This window comes from Pagrus pagrus (genome assembly GCF_965226575.1).
Source record: "Pagrus pagrus genome assembly, chromosome: 19".
Lineage (NCBI taxonomy): Eukaryota > Metazoa > Chordata > Actinopteri > Spariformes > Sparidae > Pagrus > Pagrus pagrus.
The window spans coordinates 5,557,451-5,584,359 of record NC_140203.1 but is presented as its reverse complement, the minus strand read 5'-3'; the positions used below and the strand labels follow the sequence as shown (position 1 = coordinate 5,584,359).

At 40.6% G+C, this 26,909-nt stretch overlaps 1 protein-coding gene across 5 annotated transcripts in view; it reads left to right on the top strand.

Annotated features, from left to right (window-relative positions):
• The window catches only part of fcho2 (FCH and mu domain containing endocytic adaptor 2), a gene marked incomplete at its 5' end in the record, with an annotated part of 50,921 nt that overhangs the window by 4,136 nt on the left and 19,876 nt on the right, over window positions 1-26,909 (top strand). For 4 of the 5 annotated variants that reach the window (XM_084382359.1, XM_084382358.1, XM_084382357.1 and 1 more), the window contains 11 exons: window positions 6,949-7,040; window positions 10,617-10,691; window positions 10,974-11,115; window positions 13,254-13,406; window positions 13,651-13,755; window positions 15,712-15,810; window positions 21,164-21,260; window positions 24,488-24,532; window positions 25,171-25,240; window positions 25,337-25,361; window positions 25,601-25,657. In XM_084382359.1, the coding sequence (XP_084238485.1) occupies window positions 6,949-7,040; window positions 10,617-10,691; window positions 10,974-11,115; window positions 13,254-13,406; window positions 13,651-13,755; window positions 15,712-15,810; window positions 21,164-21,260; window positions 24,488-24,532; window positions 25,171-25,240; window positions 25,337-25,361; window positions 25,601-25,657 (960 nt within the window). Of the gene's footprint in view, window positions 1-6,770; window positions 6,867-6,948; window positions 7,041-10,616; window positions 10,692-10,973; window positions 11,116-13,253; window positions 13,407-13,650; window positions 13,756-15,711; window positions 15,811-21,163; window positions 21,261-24,487; window positions 24,533-25,170; window positions 25,241-25,336; window positions 25,362-25,600; window positions 25,658-26,909 lie in introns of those variants that run through there. The other variant, XM_084382355.1, reaches the window with a different exon arrangement.

Here is a 26,909-nt window from a genome sequence, read left to right as displayed (position 1 = left end):
TTAACTGCTAACAATGTCGTTATCATGCCAGGCCTAGCATCACGTTAGTTGTATATTATTGGACCCGCCTGTGACACGTGTGTGGAATAAAAGTTATTTGGGTTTTTCCCAAATAACAAAAGTGTTGAGTGGATGATTGTAAAGCTGTCAGTTGGACTCGTGTAGCCGTGACTACCAGCTATGTTGTATTTGAGCAGTGACAGTGAGGTTATAGCAAAGAGCCATGAGAATCAGCTGAAGGCCTGTAACATTGACTTTTAGTTTTGTTCCTGCCTTAAAGTGCTTGTTGTCTTTTCTTTTACGCGTCGTCTCAAACTCCTACAGGAAAATGGGTTTAGAGGTGTTTGAATTTGTGACAACCTCACCTGCTCCGTGCCTTTTTCCAGTAGCCATGCACATGATGTCATATCCTTAAGATTAAAGTAGTTGTCAGGCTCTCATATTAATGTTTGCACCACAAACAAAGCCCGACCCACCTCATACTACATACACTGCATGTGTTGCTGTTGATCTGACAGCTCGCTGCACCACTCCCAGGCCTGTCTGGTCACATGACTCTGGGGCAGACACTCTGTCTGATGTCATCCTGCCGTCTACCCGCTCTGTGCTGGAGGCTCTGGGGTCTACAGGGCCATCATTTATAGTCTGTCTGGAGGGAGTCAGTCTTGTTTAGCTAATCCTAAATTCCTAAGTGAAAGTGTGCAGTCACACTTCTTTCCACTGCTTCCACCTGAACATACATTTACAACCTGAAAAGGAGTCATGTCAGCTCAGACTGATATTTTCTTGTTTACGCATACTAAGACCTTATAAAGCACATTTACTTTATGATATATTGCACACTGCTATGCAATGAATGCACATACTATATACACCACAGCTGTGACTTTAAACAGCCATGTTAAAGACATTTTGTTTCCACTTACAAGTTGTTTGCAAAGCAGTTCCTCTTCACAGTCTGCCTGCCAATGTGTTCTATTTAACAATGACGTAGATCTCACTCTGTTCTGAAGAAGTGTGTGTAATATTTTACTTTCTGCAATTATTTCCCTAATCCTATTCGCACAATTTCTAACTGCAGCGGGTAGAGGTGAAATCAATTAATCCTTTCAGTCATTTTTCAAGCAAAATTGTCCAAAATAAGCTCGGCCCAGCATCTCAAATGTAAAGATCTGTGCTCGTCTCTGTCATTTATGATGGTAAATGAAGAATCTTTGGGTTTTGGACTGTTAGTTGGACAAAACTTAACTTTGGGCTCCTGGAAATTGTGATTAGCCATTTGTCAAAATGTTTTGACATTGTATTCAGCTAGGGCTAATATCAGATATTGTCCAATATCGCTATATTTGTCCTCATATGCAATATTTTTCACAATGTTGAATATCGTTACAGCTGTATGGCATCTTCGGGCTTTTATTTTGGAAAAAGAAATGCACGCTGAGCTGTTGTGGCAGCAGAGGAAACGTGCATCAATATTTAACAAGGTGGGAATAGGACGGGCTGGTGGAGGTTAGTGCAGGTTAATTGGCCTGATGTAGCAGCATGCACACAGTGCTTCAACATACACACATGGAGGACTTATTTTCTAAGAATGGCAGCTTGCCCAGTTTGGCAATATTTTGGGTTTAAAGCAGAAGAAAATGGCGAGCCAAGGGATTTGAATGAGACTACATGCTGTCTTTGCTATAAGACATATGGCAAATGGCATATGGCTTAATTGACTAATGGGCAGCCCTCCATGCAGACTTCCTTCAGCATACTGAAGTTAGTGTTCGTTTTGAGACTCTCAAGCTTAGTTCATCTTGGTTCTCTTGTTGATAGAAGAAGAAGGCAGTGTGATATTGAGAGATAACCTTTCCGTGTCATGGGTTTCATTACTGTCTGTCAAGCAGTAAACACTTGATTCCCCTACACACAGGATATTGAAACTGTCTGTTGCTGCACTTGCAGCGTGGATTCCTTTTCGCTTCTGCCCGGCAGATGTTACATGATAAACTGTTGCAGTGTGGTTTTGTTTATCTTTAAGGTGGTATGTAAGATTAAGGGTGGCAGCATTGTAACAGTTTCTTTTCGTGTTGATTTTACTCTGTAATTACATCGATGTTATTGTCGTGTGTGAAAACACAATACAGTTTATATTTAAAAGCAGTGGCATGGCTTCATTGTGCATAGACTGAGCAGAGCCACCATTTGATTATGCCACTGCCTGTATCTCACACTTTCTTTATTTAAAATTAGTTACTGATACTACTAATTGCTACCGATTAGTAGTCTACAACTCAAATATATTCTGGTTTACCATCACTTCACAGAGCCAGGATAAAATGGTGGCAGTTGGGTTTCTGTAACCCACTGATACAATCACATGTCATAGGCACACACTATATTGCCATTTCTACAAAATGTGTCGTATCGCGTTCACATTACATGGTTATGACCTGATTGTCATATCAGTAGAGGTGGTGGCGGTGGTGGTGGAGCTACAGGAGAGAAGGCTGCCAAGACAGTGTGACCACTGTTCAACATTTGTAAGAGGGTTAACCACTGGGTATTTTTGATGAGGGACCACAGCGTTTCAACATAGGTGATATTTTTAAGGAGGCCTCAGGATGATTGTTTTGTGGCGACGAAAACTAAAGCTAAAAATCTTGTCCTAACCGTAATATGTGGTTTGTGTGCTTAAACCTAACCAGAGCATAAGCACAGCTTTGTCACAACATGAAATTTATAATGAACCTAAAGAACAGACAGTTGAAACATGAATAAATGTCAAGTTTCAACATATTGCCCTTACTTATTCTGGAGATTGACAACTGACTAAAAGACTAACCAACTAACTACTGCAGCGTTAATGCCAGACTTTTTTAGTTTTGTGCGTTTATGTCGTCTGATGAGCTCATTTACAGTGTGTTTATTTTATCTTCATGTAGCCCACTCCAAAGAAACCAGATACAAATTTCCATAAACTCTCCTGTAGTCACACTAAAGTAACTGCATTTCAGTAAATGGTGAAGTTGTCTTCAGGAGACAGGTGGCAGAATGAAGAGCCAAAGCTATTTCACTCATGTTAAGCTTTTGTTGTAATAATAACATAATAATTATAACTTTAGTTGAGAGTTCAGTGAACCCTCAGCAGTTCTCATACAGTGTTCCAGAACCTGATTCATGATGGAGGGTTATTTTCTGGGAACAGAACAAACCACTTCCAGTCTTAATACCACTTTATAACCTGAAGTACTACTTTTATAGCTTCATATTAAACTGTGCATTTAACAGTATAGCGAGGTTGCTGCTTTTTCCATCGATGCTTGCCTTCTTCATGCGTGTGAGTGAAAGTACTCTTCCCAGCAAAAGCATTAGTGCACATTCAGCCATGACGTAAGCTGTCTAGTCGCCGGACTGTTACCTACATTTTTTTTGGTCTGCCGAAAGCGTACAAAGACACTGGGTTCAGTTGTAGTCTGTGCAGTGCAGACACGGCGCAGTGTGCCACAGCCACCGGGATCTGTCTCTGTCGGTGATACTATTGGCACACACTGAATCTCTCCCTTCCCTTTTCATCAGCTGTCTCAGCTGCAAGCTGTTGTTCAAACAAACTGTGATTGACATGTGTGCTAACCTCTCAGCACGCTATCCTCCCTCTGGGGTGGGGCAGAGAGTTTAAAAACCTCTCCATCTAAATCCGAGCATAATGAGCACTTCTGAATTTGACAATGTGTGGTTGGAATATTAAACACCCAGCAAGTACGAGGGCTTTCATCAATGAGTGTCCAGACGAGGATACTGAGAAACTGTGCAGCACTCTAGTAGCACTTCCTCCTGCTGGTGCTCGTGGAGAATCAGTTGTACAGAGATTAGAAGTTAACTTATTAACCTCAGAGGCCACGTGTTTATGTTCTCGGCTACTGCTTTGTTTAGGGTTATTTTTCGTAACCTGCAGAAAAGTCAAAAACGCCCTGAGCTGTTTCCTGTGTTTGTTTTTATTTTTCTTTGTATTCATTGATATCACATTCCACATGAGCGCAGTTGTTGCACAGAATGGACTCGCTTCCTGTTGCTTTTCTACTCTGTGTGTTTTCACTCACTTGTCACTTCCCTGTTTTGTCACGGATTGGCCAATAGTCGATGTGTCTCCCACGTTTTGTTCCTTATACTTTCTGCAGTGTAATGTGAGTGTTACGTACACAAGTAAAAAAAAAAAAATGGTTAGTGTGCGTTCTCGCCCTCCAGGTTTGACGTCTACTGTGTGCACTAGTTTACATATCGTGCGGTGTGCCACAGGCGGCTTATCTGCTAAACGTGTACATTTTTTAATAGTTCTCACAGGAACAGGAAGCACATCTCAGTGGTCTGATCACTGGGGTAGAATGTAGGCCAGTGAGCCGTAGCCTTTGAGACCGATATTTGCTCTGTAAATACAGCCCTATTGGAGCTAGTCCGATCTTCATTTTAACACAAACTTGCTGACCTTTAATCTTTGTCAGTGTGGAATAACAGGGCCAGAAATCCATGTGTTAAAGCTGCACTGACAGATTTTGTAGCCTGTGCGCCAAACTGCTGACAGTGGATGGCCTCAGGAACCAGGAAATATCTGTGACAGTCTCGGGTCGAGGTGAAACAAAGTTGGCCTCTGATTTAGACAAGAATGAGGATGAACTGCAGCTGACTTCAGCTAATGTTGTTCTGACAGTGTGAGTTTCATTATTTCTTTCCTTTTGAAAAGATGCCGATTAGCAGAATTTGTGATGATTTGCCATTATCCTAACAAAGCTGTCACAATCAGAACCGTTAATTCAGTGACTGGTATTGTCATATGTTGGACAGCAGTTGCTGTTCTCTAGAATAATCTGTGTCTTTAAAAAAAGGCCACTCCCTGAGCTTTAAGCCATGATTTGTATGTTTCCTCACTCGGTGAAGAAACAACCTCGGGGAGGGCGATGAGGAAGTTAAGTGATTCTTCTTCTCTTCACATAAGTGACAAGAAAGCTTTGAATTGAAAGTGTGCCAAGAATGTTGTTGTTTTGAGAAGTGTAGTGTGTAGAAGACGACTTATTAGTGTGAACATGGTGTGATGACCAATAAACCTGACCTGTCAACTGTACTATTGTAGACAGCGAGCTATTGAGGTTCATCCAGATTATTATTGCTCTTATCTTGAACACAAACCAGCACCATCACGCCATCATGCCAGCAAAGGTCACCTGAGGTCGTTCGAATGGTGAAGTTAATAATGAAGTTTGTTATCTGCTTCTCCAGGTGTCAGATTGATTTATGGATTACAGTCTAGTGTACATGTGCTGCCTTTCTTATCACTCCCAGCATTTGATGACAGATGCTGGGTATTTGAGGCCAATACTTATTATAATTTAAAAATGTATATATATACAAAGAAAACATTGTAAACACACAATCTTGATATGGATCACTTAGATTTGTTTTTTGTTTTTTGTTTGTTTGCTTGTTATCTCTGTGTGCAAGAGCATGGGGTCCTGACAGGCTGGGCTTGGGTTTGACAAAAATTAAGAAATGATGTCCAGGTTGGGGTCAGGTTCGGCCTCGTCAATCGACATGGTGCTTTCAAGTTCTTTTAGTGAAAATATAGTGTAAAAATGAATAAATACGGTGTAAAAAATAAGGGATACGTGTCTATTTATGTGCAACACAGAGGCTATTTGTTACTTTCCAGTCAGCAAACATTCATTCAGTTTGCATTAACATTGTCGGGCTCTAGTCCTAGTCAGGCTTAAAAACAACACTTTTCGAGTTCGGGTCGGGCTACATTACTCTCTTGCAGACAGAAAAATGCAGCCAGAGCAGCATTTTACGATGACTGATTACATGATTAGATTCAGATTCATTCATTGCATTGTGATTTGCTCCCGCATAGATGTAGCCTAGCTTGGCATGAACAAAGTGCATGTTTTTTCCTGTTACGTTTCACCATCCAGTTTGTTCAGCTGTAAAGAATGTACAGCTCAGTCTTATGAAAACTGTTACAGGCAATCAAAATGTCCAGAAATACTTTTCTGGACATTTCTACAATTTTGGACTTTCCTGCATCAAGACATAAGCTTTAAAGAGAGAACTGTGATGCATTTAAAAATAGATTTTTTTCTTTCCCCACCACTACAAGATACACAGAGAGCAAAATGTTTTACAGCTAAAAATATCCACCTCTCAGTGCTTTCTGTTGCACAAACTATGCAAAGGTGACAGTGTATGACCTGTCTGTTCTGCAGATTCTTCTTACTTTTTGGCCGTCAGAGACATACACTCTTTGTTTATGTGCAGTAAGCTAATATAGACATGTCAGCCCGGCTGTATTTATCAGTCTAGCTCGAATACAGGAAGTAGCTTGATGATAGAGTAAGCCTATTTTCATTGTTCTTTGAAATCATTGCGATTGTTTTACTTCTATTTATTATTTCTAATTTTTTCCATTGTTTTATTAAATTTTTCTGCATGTAAACCATTATTGAGTATTTAAACAAGCAGAACGAAAGTCCATAGTATTATTTATAGTGTCAGTAGGATGTGACTATATCCGTACTATAAGGGTCAAAAACCTTAGCCTAACAAGTTTCAGTCATATTAATTATTTAGATCAACATTTGCATCTTTAAAGCTTCAGTGAAACTGAACACTGTTACCCAGTTGCATGGTTACGGCAACACAGACAGACAGTTGTTTGCCTATCTCTTCCATCATACGCTCGCCTTAGACCAATCTACCAGAGTTTTAAACTTTTTTAACATTTATTTGTCTCAAACATGGCAAAGATGAGTATGGTTGACCAGAGGCTGCTGCAAATGCACCTGGAAGCTGCACAGACAGTGAGAATGCTGCTGGTAGAGAAAGCCTTCACGGTAACACATCCGATCAATAACTGAGGTATCTTTGTTTGTTGGATTTGTTTCGCTGACTAATCTATTTGTCTCTGGATTGCAGGGGGAAAAAAATAATGGCTTTGATGTGCTCTACCATAACATGAAGCATGGCCAAATCTCCTCCAAGGAGCTGACAGACTTCATCAGAGAAAGGTAAGACGTCTGATACACATCAGCTGCTGTTGTTAATGTAGAACATACAAGACAGTAGTCATTAACCTGCTGTAATGTGTCTGGCTCGTCAATACATGTCTTAGCTGTCTTGTGGTTTTTCTTGGAATTAAAATCTGTTTCCAAGTTGGCTCTTGCAGTTAGACTTACTTGTAATGTGCTTGACAACACCCAAAAGCTTCACAGAGACCAAAACTAAAATCCACTCTGATTGTCACACATTTAACTAACTAGGGCGGCAACTGATTTTTTCCGATTATTGGTTAATTTCCTACTTTTTAGCTCATAAAAATATGTCCACTGCAACTTGGTGATGTCTTGAAATGTTGTCAGGTCGTCTGCAAGTCCTTAAACAGTCTTAAATCATGTCATGTCTTAAATTCAAAAGGTCTTAATTGACACAAAGATTTCATCTAATTTCTTTCCATCTTTTAATTCCTTTTTGTCAAAATTATCCAAGCTCTTCTTTGCAAAAGTTCACATTTCTGATGTTACAAATCTTTAAACCTACCACTGAACCCAAAACTGTGTTTTTACTTTATACTTGTTATGTTGGCAAAATGCGGATTAACCTAACTCACTTTAATGACCTTATTTCTACATAAAACCTACATGGCACAAGAACACTTATCTTTATTATACTTACCTGCAGTGCTTGAATAAAACAAAGATGATCCAGCCTTAAAACAGCCTTAAAAGGCATTAAATGTAAGTGTCTAATACCTTAAACTCCAAAACACAACATACTCTCCACTGTGAAATATGACAATAAAAAGCTGCAAATCATCACATTTAAGAAGCTGAAACTACAGAATGTTAATCGCTTCTGTTCTCATGCTAACATCAAGATGAAGCGCCACTTCATTTATCATGAAAATGAAGCAGTGAATGTAGTCGGCGAGTGTGACATTGTGGCCGGAGGTAGATGTAGATGAGTGTGAATGTTATGCAAACGTAATCCCTTTTGTGCAAGAAGCTTAAATCTAAGCCCACCTGTAACCTGGCATTATGTTCCACACCTTCAGTGTTGGCAGCGTGATAATGCCATAATAACAGCCTCTTTTCAAAATCTTCCCACCTCCACAAAGATTAGCTTCACCCTGTCAGAGGTGTGTGTTTATAAGCTGCCACATGAGAGATGGTCTACCACTGGAATTCAGTTGTGGATTCCTCAGTCTACCTGACTCAGATACTTAAATACAACGCTTGGTTGTGATTGACTCGATCAGCTCTGACTTCAGCACATCTGCAGCTATTCCTGGCGAACACTTCGCTTATATTTGTCAGTACGCCATTTGTTAAGTTTACCGCCACTGTTTAAACTGTTCAGACTCATTTTGTTGTAATGAATCAGCTTTTAGCTTCTCACTTTGCTTAAATATTAACGTTCTTGCAGTCTGGAGGAATGTTGTTGTTTATACTACACAAATCAATACATCATTCGTGAAGGCAACTGACGTTCAGGTAGAGATTGATTTATTGCATTGTTAAACATTTGCTCATGTTGCTCAGGGTTATTATATCCCTGATCACGCTGTGCCAGTTTCCAGTTTGGGCTTCTCAGTTCACAGGCCTGTGAGTGATGTTTATGCTTCTGAAAAACTGCACTGTGGCTCCCTCTGGTGGAGAAAGAAGCACTGTGCACTCTCTTAATATATCCCCAGGATCTTTGCTACTGGATTGAGAGACTGTATTCTCTTAAAAGCATTTTAAAGCTAGAACAATATTAGCAAGCTCCACGAAACACACAGACATCCACAAACCCTGTTGTAGGTCCTAAGAGAGGGAAAAATACCCACACGCCTCCGTCTGCGTCTCGGTTCTTCTTTTATTCAAAGTGGACTAAACGTTTTGACGAAGTGTTCTGAAGAAAACTAAAAATAATCTTAACTCGAGGTTCACATACTGGCCTTTTCTCGATCTCTCAACTGTAATTCACACAGCATGTCTTTTATGCATCGCATTATGGGAGAATAACGTCTATCAACAGCCCACAAAAGAAACAGCTGATTTATTGTTTTATTTATTTACTTTATTATTTACAGTTCTGTTTACTTTTTGAGGATTCTTTATTTTGAGACTGTTCAAGTGTGAGCACATTACATACTCAGAACCTGCTTAAAAGTCCCTTAATATTTATTTATTGAAGGATTTTTCAGTCAAACTATTGTTTTCAAGCTCATGTAGAAGCTTTACACTCCAGATTATCCGCAGTTAAAACAAGGTCGACTTTCTTCATCTAGAGGAGACCATATGTGGTCAAAAAATTGTTAGTCCTGACCACATAGAATGAAAGAGATAGCTAAACATATCTTAAACCACAGGGTTGTAATCAAGTCAAGACCATCTCTGCCTCAAGTCCCATTTAGGTTATGGATTTTAAGCCCAACCCAATAGCAACTGTCATAAAACAACCCATCATCATCACAAATCTTTATTTGCAGAGTAACTTAATAAATAAAGTTTTCAGATGAAGTACAATCTTTTCCTCTGGACTGTATCTAGTGGAGCAGCTGAAAAACACCCTCCAGCTGCAAGCATGAAAGAGGAACGCAATATTTAGAAACAAGTCTGTCAAGTTCACTTTGAGCAGCGGTGTGGTCATGTGCGTCCGTCTTCTGTATACGAGGTCAAAAGGGACGTGTGAGACTAATACAACTGTAGACTTGTGAAGAATAATAATTTCCTGCAGTGCCCAACACACAATTTAAACTTCTACTTTTGTGAGCTCTGGTTCAGATGTTGGCAGATGTTACTCCTGGCAGTATTTACAACCTGATAAAGTATAAAAATAACCTGCCGTTCTGGGCTCACACGCACATGTGGAGGGCTAAAAATGCATTTCTAGCTTCTCCCATCCTCTGTGTTGTTGCGCTGTGTGTGTGAGTTTGTTTGGTTGTTTGTTTGTCTATATGTACCAGTGTGTTTATGATGGATTTGTGTGTGTGTGTGCACGGTTGTCCTGTTTCCCCCTGGCTGACCTCATTCCTGTGAAGTAACTGTACAGAGGGGAGTGAGAGAGAGAGAGAGAGAGAGAGAGGCTGGCTAAATGAGACATGCATAATTCAGGCTTTCACTATGCCACATGTTTTTTTTTTTTTTGTTCGGTTTTGTTTTTATTTCTAACTCCTGTCACTTTGCTGCAGAATGAGGGAATAAAAAGGGAAATTGAGAGAAGCAGGGAATCCAAACACTAGCTCTCATACTCTGTCAGCTTCAACATGAGGTTTATGAACAAATCACATGCCAAGCCACACTTATTTGCCCACACACGGTGCGTGTGGTCAAACATTTATGTTGGGAGTTCTAAGTGGGTGTTTTCTGGCTGAGATCTTCAGCTTGTGCAGTGGCGTGCCCTGTTTGAGCCATAACCCAGTTGCAAAAACTTTGGAAAACTTTGTAATACTACACTTTAAAAGGGTTTTTTAAAGGAAGAATTGTTATCTTGACCTTACTGACTTACCCATGAAACTGTCAACTGTGGGTTAATCAAGCTGTTGTTTGTCATAATTTATTAGGGTTTATAAATATGTGTGTTGGATTTTTGCTCTGTCCCAGGAGCACCATTGAAGAGGCCTATGCCAGGTCCATGACCAAACTTGCCAAGTCAGCCGGCAACTTTTCTCAGCTCGGGTGAGTGTAAACAGTACAACTGCAACTAATGACAGTTTTCGTTGTCTATTAATGTCTTTTTTTCTCCAATAATTAGTAAAATATCAGAAAATGGTGAAAAATGAGGTCCTCAAGTGTCTTCTTTTGTCCGTATCGTAGTACCGTGATACAATGACGATGAATCAATGAATCATTCCAACCTTAGTAACCCGTGTTCTAGTTTTCACAAGAACAGACCAGTATGAATTCATGTCAGAGGGCTTTGCCACGTTCCAGCCTCTGAAGTGTCATCCTTTATCCCAGGACTTTTGCTCCAGTCTGGGATGTGTTCAAGAGCTCGACAGAGAAGCTGGCCAGCTGTCACATGGAGCTAGTGAGGAAACTACAGGAACTTATAAAAGAGGTTCAGAAGTACGTGGAAGAGCAGGCCAAAGCACACAAAAAGGTAAGGGGGTGAAGAATTCGGGAAAACTGTGGCTTATTATTAGTTTTTATACCACTGGTAACTGAATTTTGGTATGAATACGATATTTTATCATTAGCTCAAGTTCTCAAAAGTTTGAACAGTATTTATTTAAGATCCAGTATGTAGGATTTAGGATCTACCGGGAGAAATGTAAAATAATATATATATAATTATCTTTTCATCAGTGTATATTCACCTGAAACTAAGAATTGTTGTGTTTTTGTTTACTGAAAATGAGTCCTCCATGTTTCTACTGTAGCCCAGCATGGACAAACCAAACACTGACTCTAGAGAGGGCCTTTACTGTTTTAGGTGGCCAATGTGAAGGCCGATACAAAACTTCTTTAATTTGTTATGATGCTGATATTTTTCTGTTAAACTTCTAACAGAACAGATACTGATCATTTTAAACATGGTGATGTGATTTTTCAAAATAATGGTCATTTTTAGGAATAAAAAAAAATCATTCCTTTATCATCACACTTAAATGCATATCACATGACACATATGGCATAACAGATCTATTACAAAAGCAAATGTAGGTGCAATTAAATAAAGGTGTAATAACGGTAATAACTTATAACAGTACTGCCTGTACTTGGACGTGCTTTGACTGAGGGTGGTGCAGGACACTTGAGCATTTTCTTATTTTTTCCTTATAACTTTACAGTTGTGTTGTTATTCAATGTTTTAAGCCGTCACTCATGTTGCTGCTCTGTTGCACTTTCTTGCCGCAAACGGTGCATCTTGCTGTATTTTTATCTGCAGGTGAAAAGTAGCCACACACCACTCTATGTCTCCTTTCTGCCTTTGTTTTCTCACAAGTTTGATGCAGAGTTCTCGCGGCACGCTTTTCTCGGTCAAGTAACACAGGCAAGCTAAATCTGTCAGGGCTGTTTTGGCACAAACATTACACAAAAGTATTGAAAAGATTTGGAAAATACGCTTGATAATGGTTAGTATTGACTTATCGGCCGCCCATCCCTAACTCTTGACATCTGATACCCGGCTCTAATAAAAGTTGCCCACATGTGTTTGTCCCTCGAAATGTGTTTCTCCCAATTATCACACGTAGTTTAATGCTCTAGTGTTGCCACAAGATTGTCTTCTTTAGGAAAACTAACTGTTTAAATATAGACCTATTCTAACCTCCCTGTTTTATGTCGAGTTGTTTTGCAGAAGTTAACGGTACAGACATCCACAAAAAAAGGGAAATCATTCGATAGCTGATTCCATGCTATGAAATCGTGGCGTGCAGTGTTATTGTATAACTTTTTTTTTTTTTTTCACCTCACTCCTCTTCCTCTTCTTCCCTGCTGCTGAAGCACACCATCAGCTCGTATCTCATGCATGAAGCCACAGAACACCAAGTAAAAAATAGGAGCTTGGGGTTGGTGGAGCCGTGTTTGTGCTTTCAGCATGACAAAAAGGCTGTCACACTTTCTCTCTGTCACTTCCCTACACTCCCCGCTTCCTCCCTGCACTGTTTGTCTTGGCTAGCTTGCAGACGCAGTGCAAACTGTAGTTAAGCGGTGTGAATAATGAAAAATAAACACCCGTCATGGAGGAGGGCCTCGAAATTAGTACATAATTTAGGATTTCAGTTCTGCTCTCTGTGGTGATGTTTACATTATACCGTAACTGTGTCAAAATGAGCAACGAAGAGGGTTCAGTGATGATGATGATGATGATGATGAGTTAAACGAACGACCAGACTTACTGAGGCCACTGAGATTTAAAGTTATTATTCCTTGATTATATTTCTCTTTTTATGTCCTTCCAGTAAGTCGATGTAAAGAGCTATACAGATGGAACAAATGCAGAGTCATATCCATTTTTTAATAGCCTCTATATCGTTTTAACTGCATCTGCTGTACTGCGCGCAGAGGAACTGCACTAGTGTTTTATCAGAGTAATAAAAGACCTCTGTCTACACTGAAATTGTGTCTGTTTTGTCATAATAAACAAGGGGGATTCCAGGACAAGTGTTGTATTATGTAAACGTCAAACTATGCAAGATTCAACTCTATAGTTAGCAGAGCAATGGGTGACACTTACACTTATTATTCAGCCTGGTGTGAGCTGAGTTACTACACAAAACATTTGTGTGTTGCTAGACAAAAGAGGAGGTGGCGTCCACCCTGGAGGCCGTTCAGAACATCCAGACCACCTCTCAGGCTCTGCAGAAGTCCAAGGAGATCTACAATGCCAAAACCGTGGAGCAGGAGCGCCTCCGCAAAGAGGGGGCCACCCAGAGAGATGTGGACAAGGTGGGAGGTCACATTCGCACATACACGCACCCACATAATCATCGTATGGTAATAAGGCATGATGAAGTGCCGTAACGCTCCGCTCCATACAGAAACTTTAATCCCAAAAGCTTCTTGCCTTCAGATGTACAACGGGGCTCGCTTTCCTTTGCTGTTTCTTCAGTTGATCTGGGAAAACAGAGGCCCATTGTGTGAAGCGTATAAACTAATGATAGCCATTTATCTGTCTGTTTATATTTTGCAGGCTGGAGTGAAAGCCAAAAAAGCCACAGAGACCTACAAGTCATATGTGGAGAAATATGCCACAGCGAAGTCAGAGTTTGAACAGAAGATGGCAGAAACTGCACAGGTATATCAGATTAAACCTCCCCTCTGTTTGTGTGCGCCTTTAATGAAAGATGTGCTCTCAAACTCTGTCGCTGTGGTATGCAACACTTTCATTGTGTAATCTTTCCGTCGAGTGTGTGTTCCACGTTTTGTGCCCTGTATCATCTCCAGATTGTGTTTTTTCCTCTGCAACGGAATCGCAGTGGAAAGCCCTGATTGGATCCATCTGAACGACTGATTAGATAAACTCCAAATTAAAATCAGATCAACAGTATTTGGCCTCCATATCCTCCTGCACCGCAGCGGCTCCGCCACCAGAAATGGTTCCAGTTAGCCGAGCATTTTCTTTTTTTTTTTTTTTGTTTTCCCCCCAGAGAAAGCAGTGTTGCAGCTCTGCTTCCCCCCGGGATCACAGTCTACGGCTCATCTCAATACGCTGCACATGTGGAGTTATAAACACTGAACACATGTGCTCTCTGACATCACTCCTACATGTGTGTTCTCTTTGTCTGAGTGTGTCTGTGGGTGGGTGGGTGTGTCTGCATGTGAACGTATGCTAGCTGTTATCGCGGTGAAATGACAAAAGCTTAGTCTTTATTTGTGTCTCTGTAGTGTAGATGCAGGAGTGAGTGGCTCTTCATCTGTGTGTTTTTGCGGTTAGAGAGGCTCGTCTTCCTCTCCAGCCACACTGTGATTTTCCAGTTTATGATTATTTATACTCATTCTCTTTGGTCAACCCCAGAGTCAGACTTAAATGGAAGTAAATACCAGCATTTAAGGTTGTGATGTGCACCAGACTACTGCTCAAAGCCATTTACATCTTACGGGAAGAGGTGTGTCTGTGTGTGTGTCTGTGTGTGTGTGTGTCTTTGTGTGCGACTGTGAGAACCATAGACCACCCAAACAGACAAACAGGAAGTAGCGGGGACAGAATAAGGAAGTGAAGATTCCTCAGCTGCATTTTGTCCTTTATGCTTATTTTTGTTTTCATGCCTGTTAAAACAATTTGACAGGATGATTCAGAACTGTCAGCATTCAGTTACAGGAACAGTTACCACCAAAAGATTTTCATCTTAACTGTAGCTATTTGTGCTATTTATCCATCTAGATTGATTTGGTGTGAGTTGCTGATTTTGGAGATATCTGCTGTAGAGATGTATGCCTTCTCTCGACTAAAATGGAACTAGATGGCGCTGGGGTTGAGATGCTCAAAGCACCAAAAAAGTACATTTGAAAAACTCCAATGGACTCTAGTCCATGAGTAGATATAGCTTCCCTCTGTGCGGTGATACAGTTGGTGGGTGTAGTTGGTAGAGGAAAATAGTTCCTACATAAAACAAGTCAAGACAATTTTTTTTAGCCAAAAATCATAAATCACGTTGCCTCAGTGGGCTTTACAATGTGTACCTATGACACCCGCTGTCCTTAGACCATCGGTTCGAGTAAGGAAAGCTCCTCCAAAAAAACCCAAGTAGAATGAAGGGAAAATGGAAGAAACCTCAGGAAGAGCCACAGAGGAGAAGATTTTTAAAATATGTGTGAAGAGTTTGGATCCAGGAGGATGACTGAGCAGGCCAAGTGGTGCCCGACCCACACAACCTCCTCTCCTCCGGGGTGACCTGAAGGAGGACAGGCCACACAACATAATTTGCAAAAAAATATATCGTAATGTATACAGATATGAGGGCCTGTGGAGTATCTTGAAAATGACCTTTTAGTTTTAAAATGTTTTTGTTTTTTTTGTCGTTTTGCGCACCACAAGCTGAGTGCCATCTAGTTTCATTATCTTCAAAAGAGGCTAGACATCTCTACAGCCGATATCTATAAAACTAGACAACTCAAATAAATCAATCCAGATTGATAAATAGCACTACAGGTAAGAGGTAAAATATGTGTTTGATTTTGGGGTGAACTGTCCCATTTTAGTCTTTGATTTGTTGCACCACCGTGCCATAACCTTCCTCTCCATGTGTTGCAGAGATTCCAGGACATTGAAGAAAACCACATCCTCCACATGAAGACGATCATTCAGTCGTACTCGCAGTCTGTCGACGAGACGCACGTTCAAATAGGAGAGGTGAGTGTGTACACACAAACACACACATGCGCACATACGTACTCCCAAGCATTCCTGTGGGTGGAGTAGGTGTCTTGTTGACCTGAGGCTGTGCTCATTGGGTTCACTGTGTGTCATATCAATTAGTGTCGTCTTTGATCTCACTAATCGTTTAACTGAGAACCAGGAAATGGTCCATTCAGCCATTTATGCCAAGCAATTAAAAACTGATCAAAACTCCCTCTCAGCCTATCTAAAACACCTCCAGAAGTCCAAACACTTGCCAAATACTGTGTGTGATAGTTAAAAGTGCGGCACAGGCTTGTTTGTGTCTGTAACAGAGTGTTTTGGTTTGAGAAAATGGGAGTTCGATCAGGTCCACTTGTGAAGGTTTTCAAACATCGTTCACAGCTAGATTAATCAGCATTTAATGTTAACCAGAGAGTTATTTATTCAGCAATCATACTTACCAGTGCCACATAGAATAACTGAAGACTAACTACCCTCTGCTGCCCTGCTCATTAATCTGAAGCTGCTCAGTGCTGCTGCAGTTCTCTTATTGTCCATAGAGGGCGACGCAGCTCCACCAACAGCCTCTCAGTCCGGACTGCAGCTCGTGCGGCAAGTTGGAAAGAATGCGGAGCGACAGGCTACCGCAGGTTATTCAGCCTCACAGTTCCTGCTTCTGAGCAGGAGATGGGCAGTGCTGCTGCCTGTTGCTGAGCCAAATTAAGATACTGCTCGAAGGCCGACTGGTCAGCCTTCCAAACACGAAAAAACAGCAGTAGTCAAAGAAACTATGATTTGGTGATTTAAAAAAAAAAAATCTTCAAACTAGGTTCTGAGGTACCTTGAGAATATTTTTTATCACAAGGGTGAGGCAGAAGGAAGAGAGAGAGGAGGGCGAAGGAGGCTGTGACCAGTTTCAGCTCTGCAACATTTTGCTTCGTCACTAAGCCCACAGACATGTCATACTGACAAACACACACAATGTCTGACTAAATCATACATATGCATTCAAAATATAAAATAATGTGGGGGCTGTTACAGTTAGACATCCACACACACTTTGAACCACACACTGAAGACATACAGCCCTTGTGCTGTGCTGTCGGGAGTCATTTTATTGAAGTTTGCACCACCTTTCATTTCAGCCTTTATTTTCTTTGAGCAACGATATTAACCTCTGAAACTCAGTTACTATTCTTGCATTTTGCCCAACTGAATTATTCATACGGTACTAGATTGTTCAGTAAAACCGCTCCAACAGTTTAAAGAGCAGAGCAATGAGTGACACCCCCACACACACACCTTGTACAGTTACTTAGAAAAAGCACATATACAAATGCATTAATTGTACTCTGATTAGAGTGGAGTGAAGAATTACAACACAAGTTTTGTCTCTCTAAAGAAAAAGGAAAGTAAACAAAACGTTCCCTTCTGTACATGTGCTAAGGGAGTGCAGATATGCTGAAGGTAAACAAGGACATTCATTTATCAAAGGAGATCATTGAACTATCATCTCTCTAAATCCACGCTAACATAACAATACGCACATAACGAAACTCTGTGGTGTTTTTCAAGTGCTTCCTTTGTGCTGTGTAAACTGGGTAAAGTTGTCTAGCTTTAATGACTTATTTAAACAATTTGAGATTAATCCCATAATATTTGATTGATTCTTGCCAGTAGTGACTTACTGAGAAAACTGAAAAAACAAACAAGCAGCCTTGATAGTGGTCAAAGGGAAACCTTGTGGAGTTCTGCTGCACATGTGAAAAAGTCATGTCTTCAGAGGAGGATGCACAAAATCTGGTCAAGCGATATCACCTGAGGTAACATCAGTTGGGGTCTGAAGACAGCAAGTCTGACAGTGAAAACAATCTGCGGGTGAGGAGTTCTATAGAAGTGGGATCACCCGACCTCTGTAGCCCGCTCCTCGTCTCTGCTCCAGGCTACATTGGTCGCTACTACCATGACACACCTGAATCTCCCATCAAACTGTCAGAGGTTGAGTGGATTTGAGTGTAATGTGAGGAAGACTGTGAGGAAGAACAATATTTTAACTCCGGTGCTGCTGCATCAGAATTGACCCTTTTTTATATAAACTGTCCATCATGAGTCTGTCAGTGTTACAGCAGGGCAATGCTAACAAACTTTAGTAGCTTTGTATGACAATCGAAGATGTCTTGAAATGTTTTTCACAAGTTCATTATGCTCAATTTAGGTCTGTTAATTATAATCAGCCATTTCTTAGCAGCTGTCTTTAGGTAGGAAGAAATGTTATTAATCACATTACTTGCTAAGAAATCAAAATTTTTCTTGACATACCATCGAAGTAAAACATTTTTAGTTACGACTGTTAGTGTCTCTATAAACATTTACCATTATTATAAGCCATTCAAATATATTTTATTGCTCCTTCTATGGCAAAGAGAGGAAAAACTATTATCATCAAACAAAACTGATGCCGTTCATTATTAGGAAATGGTGAGGGACAGATGAATAGGAATGGCTTGGGTTTCCATGTGTGAAGGTTTATCAGAGGAGACATGGCCATTTAAACCCCCACCAGCTCAACAGAGGAGTTGGGAGTTTGACTAGTACACGAGGGAATTTTAGGGATGGAAATGCAGCAGCAATAATTATACTTCTCTTAAATGAGTACAGTGCGAGAGCTGCTGTCAATCGAGGGTCGATGTTCATGTAAACCACCAGAGATGAGCGATTCCAAGGAAGTGTACCTGTAACTGAAGGTGTCACTAAAATAAAAAAGTAACCATGTCAGTGGTCAGCCAGTATCAGCTCATTGGGCATGAAGGATAAGACGGTTGGAATGAAAGGATGAGAGCGGAAAAGTGAGCAGTGTGAAGAGAGGAAAACACAGTATATCGGTATATTAAGTTCAAATAGAGTTGAAAGAAGTGCAGAGAGCTTTAAACTCACAGAGGTGCAGGTGTGTCTGTTACCTTGCGTGCTGTGTTTGTTTTTGTAAGTGAGCATTTGTATGTGTGTTTGTTGGTGTGTGTGTGTGAGGATCCCTTGAAGGCAGATACATGTTTTGAGCATGTGGTCGAAAGTCTCCGCGGGCCCAGGTTCGTGTGAGTGTGTATGTTGAGAGGCGAGCAGGCCACGCAGGTTGATGACCTCTGTCGTGGCAGCAGCACCTGACAGATCGCGTGTGCTGCACTGAGCATACTTCCTCACCACCCACCCCCACCTTCACCCACATCAACCCCCCCCACCCAACATCCTCTCCTGCCTGGGCACAGAAGGCTAATGCACTCCACCTCGCCACAGGGGCCCGGGGGGCAGACACATATGTGTGTGTATGCGTGTGTGTTTGTTTGATGGTGGAGCCACTCCGAGCTTACAGTATCACGCACCTCTAAATGGTTTGGTGAGATGGCAGTGAGCTGCTGTTCTTCATCCCCATGCCTATACATTGCTCTCACTTCCCCCTCAGTAGACACACATACACATCCAAAACAAACAAGCAAACAAACACTATCTTTCCCCTGATACTGCCCAAAGGGTAACAGCAGGCCTCTGTGCCAACAATAATGATTCAACCTGACATAATAGAATGACAGTAAAGTACAGTGTGTTCCCACAGGCCAATTACAAAAAGAAATGTTATAAATATCAACTAAAGGCGAAGCGGTGGGAGTTAGCGGGGAACAAACTGCGTTTGTCTCATACGCTGTTTATCAAAAACAAATCACACCGAACTCTTGACACGTACCCTTCATATGCGTTTTTTTAATCCGTCATCCAACAAAAAGTCTGATGCGTTTATTATTCTATTGGTTGTGAAAACTCACAACATGAGACAGACTGCTTCAAGCAGTGAAGATTATTTTGTTGTCCGTAATTCTTGAACAAAGAAAAATTTAAGAAAATATCAGAAAAAGAAAATAAAGAACTTCTTGTGGTTCAAAATAAAAGTTTTTATGACAGCCATATTTTTACTCCATGCAGCAAAGGCTACATGGTGAATTTGAACCCCGAGCCTGAACAGCTCGCCTGATAAATCAGAATCAGAATTCCTTTATTAGTCCCGCAAACGGGGAAATTTGTGCGTCACAGCAGCCAAAGGACAGTAATATTACAATGAACAATAATAATAGTAAAAAATAAACAATATAATAAAAAGGTAAGAAATAGAAGTAGACTCGTATATACATACTATGTACAAATACAAACAGTGTAAGTGTGGCAGTGTATTGTTATTAACAAATAATAAATATGAGTATGAAAATTGCCCAGTTAGTGCAAACCAAAATGAGAAATGGGTTATGTATAGAGTTTTTATTGCACAGTGCACAGTGAGATCTACTGGGAGCAGTGCTGATTATAGAGTCTGACAGCAGCAGGAAGGAAGGACCTGGGGTACCTCTCCATGACACACTTGGAGTGTATCAGTCTATGGCTGAAGGAGCTGCCCAGTGCGGTGATAGTGACCTGCAGGGGGTGGGACTCCTTCACCAGCAGCGATGACAGCTTATCCATCATCCTGCTCTCTCCCACCACCTGCACTGGGTCAAGAGGGCATCCCAGGATGGAGCTGGCCTTCTTGATAAGTTTTTCAAGTCTCTTCCTATCTGCTCCAGCAGACTACTCCATAGAAAATGGCTGATGACACCACAGAGTCATAGAAAGTCCTCAGGAGTGCCCCCTGCACTCCAAAGGACCTGAGCTTCCTCAGCAGATGGAGTCAGCTCTGACCTTTCTTATAGGTTGATCTTTCTTTCTTAAAGCGCATGCCTCATGCAGGCTACACTTACTACGTGCCAATCTATCTTTGCTGGTGAGTTTGAATGTGGCTGTGCTGCCAGTACCGAGATATGTACTTAATCTCACTCAGTTAAACACCTCTGTCCAGTCAGTGCACATGCAATCATTAAATTACCTGTAAGAGAATTGGAGCCCAGTAAATGGCCCATAATAAACCTTTTCATTAGTTGATTACAGCAAATACAAATAATGAATAAACTGATCAGCAATTAACTGTGTGAATTATTCATCTCAACACTAAACGGATGTGGATTTTAGATTAGTTCTAGTGCAGTTGAGCAGCAGAAGAGCAGAACTCTTCAGCTTATTTGACTAACTTGAAATACAGTAGCACAAAAATTAGACTAGTTATAAAAAGAAAATCGACTCAGGGATAGTTAAAAAAATCCTAAAAAGTAAATATGCCATTAGCACTTTAATGGCAATTCCCATTATGTGATAGCATCGAGCTAATGGACTTAACGCTAGTTATATAAAGTCCATTTAGGGATCATAAAAAAAAAACAAGGATATTACAGTGAATCAACGTTGTTTCCTATCACTAAAATTTACATTTGTTTTTTTGTTGTGTATTTCGTAGGTCCACAACGAATTCGTGAGGAACATCGAGAACACCTCGGTGGAGAGCCTAATACAGAAACTGGCAGAGAGCAAAGGAACGGGCAAGGAGAGACCAGGTAAGCCACCGGAGCCTTATGTGTTTTATCCTAATGATAAATGTTAGTGTCTGTGTCGTGTTTAAATAAATTAGCAGGCCCCTCTGCCTGTTCTTGCCTCATGGGGAGGGTAGGCGTGTATAGAGAGGGGCAATTAGAAGTAGGAGAGGGCCATCAGAGTCAATCATAGTAATCTGCTGTAAAGGTAGGCAGGCTCGGCATTCCAGTAAGCATGTGACACACGGGGGGCTTTGCTGTGCTCGCAGACTAAGCAGGCAGAACCAACCTTTTCAGGGGGTCAGAGCTCAACAATGACTCTTGTGTAAACTTTGCCATGCCACAATAATCAAGGGAATACTCCTCAGACTCCTTCGGCTCTACCCCCTCGCCTCCCTCTTTTTCTCACACACGCACACACAGCTCATTCATTGATAGTTAGTCACTTACTCGGGCAGTTCTGAAGCTTGATTTTTTACACCGTCCACTATTTATTGATAGTAAACAGTCCATGAAACCTGATGCATGTGAGCAAATTTAAAGCCCTGTTGTAAATATCCAATTACTCCACTCGTCAATGTACTTGTACTATATTACGTCAGGTCACAGGCACAAAGGGTTCACCTCTGCTGTGTTTGTGTGTACACAAACGGTGACCCCTGTGTCCAGACGCTGCGTCCGAGGAGTGGTGGCCTTCATTTGTTTGGACAGCAGAATTAATTGAGGCTAAAAAAACGGTCAGAAAATTCCTCTTGTATCAAGCTGTTCATTAGGGATTGCGCAGCAGCCCCGGCCCTGTCAGAAAAATAACCTGTCTGTCCCCTGATTAAATAGCTGAACGGATGGCCGGTCCAGTGCCTTTAGAGAGAGAGAGGTTGAATAAACTTTCTATTGCGGAAACAATCCCAAAGTGACACGCTGCGAGGCAGGGGGGTTCGGAGTGTTCAACGATATCCAGCTGAGCTGTCAACTGGCGGTGGGCCAGACACGCAAACCCCCCTCCCACTCCCAGTGCCATGTGAAGCATATGCAATTTAAAAAACCATCCTCCGCTCATGCGTGACTGCATGCTTCCCTCACAGAGAGTAGAAAGAAAAGAAACATCTTCCCCTGTATAAACAAAGTCGTCTGTCTGTTTAGGAGATGTTTAAACAGTTCCTAATGTCTGGCCAGATTTAGGTAATATTCTCATGTCTGGTGTTTGGACTTTTTTTGCAGTTGGGGTGCATAAATATTGTCAGATGCAATCGCCGGATGCTTGCGGCAAAGAGTTCCTGCTCTGCCCGAGCCCTCACTCAGATCGACAGCATTTGTTAAACATCCCAGAGCTTGAATAAAGAATGCAATTCGTAATTTTCCAGTAATTTCCCCACTTTTGGGTCCCCTTTTTTTTTTCTTCTTTTGTTTGACAACTGATGCATTTAATGAATGATGATGTCAAATTGGATAAAGATTATGAGCTTCCTCTGCAGGAAAGGACTAACCTCAGGAGTTCAGATATTCTTCACCTGTTTTATGTCAGTACAGTGACCGAATTGAGCGGCGATGAAATTACCGTCTCTCCCGCTTCCTCCCATGAGAGCAAGTTCTTGAATGAGCATGCCAATTTTGTTTTGATTGGCATGAAAACCGCACACACACACAAGCAGTCGTTCGTGCTGTCTTTGTGCATTCGCCGGCGGTGAAGAGGCCCGATATTGCACAGTAGAGTAGATCGGTCATTGGTGTACTTTATCCACTTCACTTGGCGTGATGCATGCCTCTCGTGACTCGCCGCTTCCCTGCGCTTCACTCGGCATTGCACACGCCAAACAATGCGTCAATTCTGCTCGCGACTGGCCTCCTCTGGGGAGAGCGCATTGGACCGCTGCTACTGTATACGTTTTCAGTTAAAATATCATTAGCTTTGTTGTTTTCAGGTCATGGCATGTTAGTGTATCGGAAATCTTGCCAGAGGGTCCTGCCCCATCTCTCTCCCTCCTGCTCATCTCGCAAGCTATTAAGCTTTCTAGTTATATGCAGTGTATCTGTCTAGCTAATAACAGACACTGACTGCATGTCTTCTAGGTCATGGATTTTTAGGGAAAAAATCTTTGGATCTTTGAGGTGTTGTTTCCTGTCAAACAGCCAGTTCGAGACACACAACTGCTGTTTGAATTTTGTAGTAAAACATATGGATTAATGGACTAAAAGATGATAAGATCACACAAACACAAACAGCCCAACCTCCGGGATGTCTCTGATTGACATGTACACACATCGCATGTCTTGCCTCTGGTTTTCCTACAGCTTTTAGTGTGTGTGCGAGTGTATGTTAAGGCACTGTTCCCTTTGAAAGGCCTTCATAATGGTTTCTGGAGGCACACTTGAACGCGTGACAATCCAAGTGTGGGGCCTCGGAGGTAAATGTGTATAATTGATGAGCATTAAATTAAGTGTAAACTTAGTTGTTTTTCGCCACTCTCCCGTCATTTGAATGACACATCCGTATAACCAAAAGCAATGTTATTTTTCGTTCAAACAAATCCACGGCTGGTTCTGCTCCGAGTCATATTATGGTCGTGGGCGAGTACGGATATGACAGTTTGTTAATGTGATCTTATAATCGAGGTCACCGTGGTATTTTTTTGTTTGTCTGTTTTTTTTTCTTTCTGGTCATTTTTTGCATGCCAGAGAGGAGGAAGGGGAGAAGGGCATCTCTTAAGCCTGAGAGCAGATTTGTCCATGTGGCTTTAAACACTTCACTGCGTGTAATCTTGGACTTGTTTGTCTTATTGTAATAGGGTTAGCGAGTTGTTGCGTGTCCCATGTGGGGAGGTTTAGTTTCAGCTGAGTTTAGTCTTAATACCTGCTGTTTTCTGTGAATACCAAAGCTCCCGCATTGATGTAGATTTGTTTGATGATTGCGTTGTCTCAGGTGGGTTTTCTATATGCGAGGAAGACTCTTCGCCGTAGAGTAGCGCTCTGTGTTCCCAGGAGGGAGTGTCAATTCTCTGCGAGGGCCACCAGACACACAGTTGACTCCGCTATTGACCCTGTCTACCCTCTGGGACCAGCCCAGCCCTGTTTGTACACACACACTCTGTATGGCACGCCAGACTGCATGTTGTGTATTTGCCAGAGTGTGTTTGTGGTGTGTGTGTATGTGTGTGTGATTATTGCGTGATGTACATTCACAGCATTCGCAGCAGTGGGTCATTGACCCTTTCTGTGCCAAATGAACCTAAATGAATTTTTCTTTGTCTCATTAGGACCCATTGAGTTTGAGGAGTGCAATGCAGCTATCGCTACTGAAGGTAATTCTTATCATTTATTTAAGATTTTAACAAATACACAACACGTGGTATTTCAATTAAGTAAGTTTAAATATATAAAAATAATAAAAAGTATAAAGCAATTTTACATTTTACTTTTTCTATACATCCCAGCCAAAGATTTGGCTAACTTTTAACACTGTTTGCAACAGTGCGCCAAACTTTTTCATTTAGGTGCACTAGCATATAACTTAGGTGCTCCCATTAATGGATTTTAATTACATTTCTTAACTTAATATGTATATTATTGCAAATAGGAAATAGAGGTGTTGATAAATGTTTTTCTTCACTTAAATGACAGCTCACAGGCAACCTCAAACTTTATTGGGGTATTCTAAAAAACATTAATTGATATAAAAGTTTGCAATCTAATCTACTGAAAACATGTTTATAGGTTAATATTTGTTCAGAGGCAGCTGTATAAACACCCAGCTGGTGCTTGTTTAATACTTTCTTACATTTTTTAATAGTAAAATAATATTTTTGGAACTTCACAGATTTTTGGGCCCACGTGCAACCTTGAATCTTGAATGTTTTAAAGCGATTTAAATCTCATACTTTAGATATCGGGAGCGAGAACAGATTTAATGTCATTTTGGTGGTTTGTTTTTCGTGTTAAGGTGCCAAACCCAGAAAGAGAAAACCATTTGGCATCCCTGGTCGTAGGAAAGACAAGGACACAGACTCTACGTGAGTGAAGATTTCCACTGACACAATCTATGCAACATATTCTTGTTTGAAAAATGAAATAATCTCTAATCACGATATGATGCTTTTGTATTCCAGGGAGTCTACAGAAGTCGAAGCTGCTGTGAGTATAATTTTCATCAAAACAACCAGTTTCTCATTAACTTTGAGTTTATATTTCAGCTTTTTTATGTTCAAACAGAAGGAGGTAGTGGAAAAGTGCCTAGTTCATGTTATTCTGCTTTGTATTCTGCAGCTTGAACATGTGACTCTCTTCACTTTCGCTCCCTCTGTTGCTTCCTGTTTGTTTTGTAGATTTGCTCATTCATTCATTCATTCATTTCTCTCTGTTCGTGCTTGTAGAACACTGCCAATGGCGCTCCCCCTGGATACTACGGGGCCATAGACATCCAGAATGCTGTAAGCAAGCTGATACACATGGAAACACATACACAGACAAACTTTTTAAATAAATAATTTAAAAAAAAAGCAATTAAATTTTATAAACATACAGAAATAAAAAAACACAGGGGTTGTTATTTCCTTTCAATGCAATACCTTGTGCAAACTTATTTTAACTGCCATGTCTCCTCTAAAGTATCATATATAAATGTTTAATGTATAATGGAGTTGTAAAAATGTTAGCACCACTAAGCTCTCTTTTTACACATGATGACTTGTTTTCAGACGTGTTTCAGCCAAATATTATGTGTGGAAGTTTATCTAGACAATTTCCAGTGCTTTCTCTTTGTGGCTGCAGAATTAGATCTGTGAATTAAATGATTTTCAGTGGGTTTAAAGTTGTAAAAATTTTGCCAGTCACTACTTATTTACACACCGGATGAATTTTAATTCTAGACACTATATATAGAAAGATACATTATTGATCCTAAAGGAAATGTAGGCATTCAGAAGTTTCTACAACAATTACAAAAATGCCAGGACACAAAAGAATAAAATAATCTGTGCATATGGGAGTGCAGTTGAATCTCTTCCATGAGCTAAATAACAGTGCAGTTATTGCAAAAGTGAGCTGATTTAAAAGTAAATGAAAAAAACAGTGCAGGAATAATTATTACTCTGGATGATATAAACTAAATGCAAGTTGAAGATACATTTCTAAACAGATACAAAAGCAGATCGTGCAGTCTGTAAGTGAGGTAAAGACTTGAATGAATCTACAGATGAGGGAGTGATTTCTTCTTGTCTGTTTAAAACCTCACGAACAAAATGCCACCAGTTGAAAGAAGAGCTATCCATCTATTATCACCAACATGATCTACACCTTATGAACTTATGACAAGTGACATTTAAATTGAATTGAAATAAAAAACTTACTTTAAATTGAAAGTTTTGACTTTAGTCTAAAGGGAAAGATTAATATTCAGAAAGAACAAATTGGTTAAAATCATTAAAACATATAAATAACACTTATTGCAATGTTATGTAAATATTATGATTATCAAGCCACATGTATGAGAATGTCATTATTTATTAGGTGCTCGATTTAATCAACTTCGATTTAATGTACTCTTGGTGATAATGATATGTTGTGTTGAGAAAAGCACAACCAGGGACAGAGGCTGCAAATTAACTTTGGCTATAAATCCAATATGCAGCACATCTGTATCATGTTACTGTGACTTGTCATAATGATTTTTTGCATTGTCCC